At 47.8% G+C, this 4720-nt stretch overlaps 1 protein-coding gene across 1 annotated transcript; it reads right to left on the bottom strand.

The window, feature by feature from the left end:
* Nucleotides 1-689: 689 nt before the first annotated feature.
* On the bottom strand, nucleotides 690-3857 carry id4 (inhibitor of DNA binding 4). Its single transcript, XM_003965873.3, has 3 exons — nucleotides 3255-3857; nucleotides 2689-2753; nucleotides 690-2133 (listed from the first exon to the last, which is right to left on the bottom strand). Exons 1-2 carry the CDS (start codon nucleotides 3621-3623, stop codon nucleotides 2706-2708), a joined length of 417 nt encoding a protein of 138 aa, XP_003965922.2. The 5' UTR covers nucleotides 3624-3857; the 3' UTR covers nucleotides 690-2133; nucleotides 2689-2705.
* Between the last annotated feature and the right edge of the window lie 863 nt (nucleotides 3858-4720).

Raw genomic sequence — 4720 nt, 5'->3', positions numbered from 1 at the left:
GAAAAGGCAACGCGAGGACGGATAATCGGTGGAACTAATGAGTGAGACGTTCCCATTCATGGCTTCAGAGCCCCGTCAGCATGACCAGAACGATACACAGTGTCCTGCAGCTTTCAATCCTTGTTTTGGTAAATTGGGACAATAATTCAAAGATGGTGAGGCTGAATTTAGAAAATTCCACTGGTCACTAGACAAGTGATCTGAGTGTTTGTTTGTTTGTTTTTCATTTCAAAGAGCTGTCAAAAGAGTCAAAATTCCTCCTGTCCGTCCACCATCAGAGTCTAAAAAAGATGTTTTCCTCCAGACTGTGCTTCTTAATTTTCTCATACGAATATTAAACGTGAGCCCAACATGACGTGAAGCCTCTATATGATCCGATCGGTGCTCCTTATTTCTCAGAAATGTGATCGTAATAATCATTTTCACGAGGAGTCTGAACAGTTCAGCCGAACGATTAAAGACACTAAAAAAAACAGCGTTATCCTTCAATCCTGCTGAACTTGTCCGTAATACCAGCTCAACATCTGCTACAGCATCGTCGTCCTCTAACGTCCACGTGACGAGCGCGAGCTGCTGCCATCGCAGTCGTTACCCTGCACCTGCAGCCTTTCTCGCCGCCGCGGCGCCGACACTGAACGGAGGAAACAATGAAGATGCACCTTGAGACAAAACTTGAGACCACACACAGATTCTTCCTGCAAACTTTAATTGTTTTGACAACTCCTCACAAGCCAGCGAAGGCCGAGTCCAACAGTGCAGCTGACAGTAATGTACAGGTGCCCTCTCACACTGGCAGGAGGGTGGTGAGGTAAATTCGGTGTTCAACATCACATAAAATAAAAGTCGTGTGTTTTTTTTTTCTCTTTACACCAACGACGGCTGCTGACGCTCCACAAAGGCATCGCCTGTCTGTGCACAGCCGACTGACGTCCAAAAGGAGTCTGTTAATGTTCACACGTCATTAACTCATAACCAAAGTCAAATGATTTGATGGCATCAATCATTAACTCCTCAGGGATAAGCTCTGGCTGCACAAACATTGCACAGAAACATTGTTTTTGCAGTGATTTTCCTTAAGCAAGAACATTACAAACACTGGGAAGTGCTTTCACTCGGCGGTCACGTGTTTGCTTTTTTTATTTTTTTTTTATACAGCTAGGCTGGGTACAATGTTCTGGGATGGAATTGGGCCTCCCTTGGTAACTAATCAAACTACAGACCGGTACTTTGCTCCAAGCGGTCAAAGTCGCTGTAGTTAATAAGTACAAAACCATTTAAGAGACAGTAAAGTGGGGCAAATCAGAAAAGTTTTGTTGACCTCCGGCACAAACAGTATCTACAGGGGGGTTGTTGAAGGTGGTGGTGGTGGTGGTGGTGGGGGGGTTGTTCAGTGCACATTCAACATCTCTGCAACCAGCCTGACATGCTACATATTCAAACTAATCCAAAAACACTGCCAAGACTTAACTGACGTCATGTGAGGAGGTTACGGGCAGAGCGAGACACTCAAAGTGGAAACACCATATTTACAACAACAAACAAACAAAAAAAAAGCTTTAATAAAAATATTTTATAATTACAATAGTCTATTTGAAGCATATAGCTCTTCCCTTCACATACTTTTATAGAACATTTGTGTATCTATATGTACAATCTTAATTGTCTCAAATCAGAATTTTTCTTTCTTTTTTCCTGTTACAGTATCAAACCTTTGAAGATTCCAGGGACGACGTCCCCGATCGACACAAACCATCTATTTTAAACAATAGATGTCCAAAAAAAAGTGTACGGGGACAAGTTTAGTAAAGCTTCAAACTGGGGTCATTTTGAGTAATTCTTTAAGCACATTTCACAGACAGTTTTTTTTGCCGACGGGTGGTTTCCAGCGGAAGCTCCTCAGATTCCTTTTTTCTCGTGTTTTTTGGGGGGAATTTTCATTTGACAGGAAGCAAAGTTAGAACTTACAACAGGCAGAAGGAGAGCATCGTGTCTACATACTGGTTCCTCATGAATTGTGATTTGATTTGGGCTGAATTCCTCCCGGCAGTGTTGAAATCCCCGTGTGATTGTGCCTCCGGTTGGGTGTGAGTCCCTGGCGAAGCTTTGCTAGCTTTGGAGCGTCTCTGTGCACACCTGTGGAGGGGAAGAATAGACGCGGGGGGGTGAGCCAATGAGCTCCAGACTGACTGGCGCCACCAACAAAACAGAGGCCATGCTTGATCAACAACCCAAAACAAACCAGGTCAAACAACAACCAGCAGCTCTTCAGGCTGTTGGGCACGGCCGCTGGCAGAGGCCGACAGCGGCACACAGGAACACACACGCACACACACCGGGCACGTGTTTTTACGCCCTGGCCCAGGTGTGTTTGGGTTCGAAGCTATAAATCTAACGGCAGCTTAAATTGAGGGACAGAGAGCAGAGAAAGAGCAACAAGCGGAGGAAGGAGTGTGAGTAAGAACGAAGGAGAGGACAAGCTGAGGTTTTAACCCTCGCCTCTTGCCAGATTGCTTCACCGGTGACAGTTATTGCGCAAAACACAGCTGCCTCTGAGGTTGCTGACAAGCTCTCCTCAATTATTTCTGACTTCAGTAAGATGCCTCCACAAGCCTCCCCGAGCCTAAAACTTTTGATTGCGACGAACATTGATGTGAGACAAGCGCTGACTGATGCCTAAGGTCAACTTACCAATGCAGTGTTTGTGTTCAGCGGCATAAAACAGAATCCTCCGGCTTTTTGACAACTGACGTCCTCTGAAATTAAAAGAAAAATATATGTTAATGGATTCAGCTCTTAAGGATAACGCAAAATATAAACTATGTTCAACACACACGCACACACACATGAAGCAGCAGAGCAGAAGAAAACTGGCCCATAATAAATTCTCTTATAAGCTGTTGAATAACAAATTGGCCTCATTGTGCGCAGTGGAGTGGGTTACAGGATGGGGCACTTCACCAGTCCTTGGATAAGGTGGGCCTCTGACACACTGGCTTTATCATGCAAATCACCATCCCCGCAATCAAGTGCGCAGTCTAACCGCATCTAACCCGCAAATGTTTTCTTTTTCTTCTTTTTCCACAGCTGAAGTGCAGCGTGTGGATTATTTTCTGCTCTTTCTTTAACGCTGAAAGGACAATGACACCTAATGGGCACGATGCGCTTTGTCTGCGTCTGACAGGCGGACAACAGTCTGGCACGGGGAGGGACGGGAAGTTCTGGAAAATCTCCTGGTGCGATCAGGAAAGATTTACCTGGTGGTGGTCGACGTTGAGCACAGTCAGCGGCGTCCGGCTGGGCTTGGAGGCTGGAGGAGGGCAGGTCCCGCTCTGCTGTTTGTGGAGAGAAGGGTGCGTCTCTAGGGCCAGCTGCAGGTCCAGGATGTAGTCGATGACATGCTGGAGAATCTCCACTTTGCTCACTTTCTTATCCTGCGGAATGGTGGGCACCAGCCGCTTCAGCCGGCTGTAGCAGTCGTTCATGTCGTACTGCAAACAGAAGAGATCCTCCTCTTCCATCCTGCACCGGGCAATGTTGTAGCTCTGCTTGGTCAGACAGTGCAGGGAGAGCTGGTTGCTGCCGGAGGAGGAGTCCTGGGGGCGGACTGGAGTAACAGCTTTCATCTTCGAGGACCAACGGCTCAGAGAACAGAAATAAATAAACAGATAAGAAATAATAGGTGTAGCAGCAGGCAGCTGAGATCGCGGCTCGGCGCAGTCAAATTGTAAACGTTGGTTTAATTCAGTAGCGAAAAATTAGATCAACCAAAGGCTTCTGGTCTGTCAACACATCCCGCAGAGGCTCGCAGCGCTTCTCTCACTTCGGCAGGTTCCGTGTGAGAGGAATGAATAGATTTCCTCCATTTATAGAGAGGAGGGGAGGTGCCAAAGCAGCCGGCTGACAGATCAGGGAGAAGCTGGTCAATCACCGGCAGCCCGCTGCCCACCGACCCACAACGGGCTGAGAAAAAGGCGTGTCTCGGTTTACGTGCTCTGCGGTGGGCTGCTGTGCGTGCGTGTGCGTGCGCGAACGAGAGGGAAAGAGAGCGAAATAATATTATTTCATACTACGAGAGACAAAGGGAAAAGTCTTGGATAGTTGTGCGCGCTGACGTCCGGCCATTGTTTATCTTTACTGGCTCGGATTTGTGCTTATTTTATCGGACCGAACCGGATCCGATCCAGTCTTTGATGCGTAATTACGCACCGCAGCCGATCATCCAAAGGAGAGCTGACCGTGGAGCCAAATCAGAAGATGCAAACACATTTTACAAGACATAAATCGAAGTATTTTGTTGTCTGACATGTGCGGACATCTGACATGTGACCGCGGAGTGTGGTTTCATCAGATGGTTATTTCACAAGAGAAAACGACTTCGGCGTAACTATGGGAGCCGACAGGGGCCAATCTCCTCCGGCTGCGTGTTTTTGTGTGTCTCCTACATTCCTCCGCTCCCGGGGACGCGTCGGTGCTCCGCTCCCTCCCTCACAGCTCTATTCAGTGGGCCCGCTGGATAGACTGCCTGGCGCCGCACACGGGGCGCTCATCCATACCCGCGCCTCCCTCTCTCGCTCTCTCTCTCGTTTTCCACCCAGGATGCAAAGGGGGACTGAGGTCTGACTGTTGCAGGGATGACACCCACCTCAGTGACTCTATGAAAGTCTAATGTTCCAAACTTTATGGCAGCCACTATGGTTGAGCCCCCACAGCCTCTTCTGTC

This window comes from Takifugu rubripes, chromosome 7, assembly GCF_901000725.2.
Source record: "Takifugu rubripes chromosome 7, fTakRub1.2, whole genome shotgun sequence".
NCBI lineage: Eukaryota > Metazoa > Chordata > Actinopteri > Tetraodontiformes > Tetraodontidae > Takifugu > Takifugu rubripes.
Note: the sequence above shows the minus strand (reverse complement) of the source record. Positions and strands in the feature narration are given on the sequence as shown.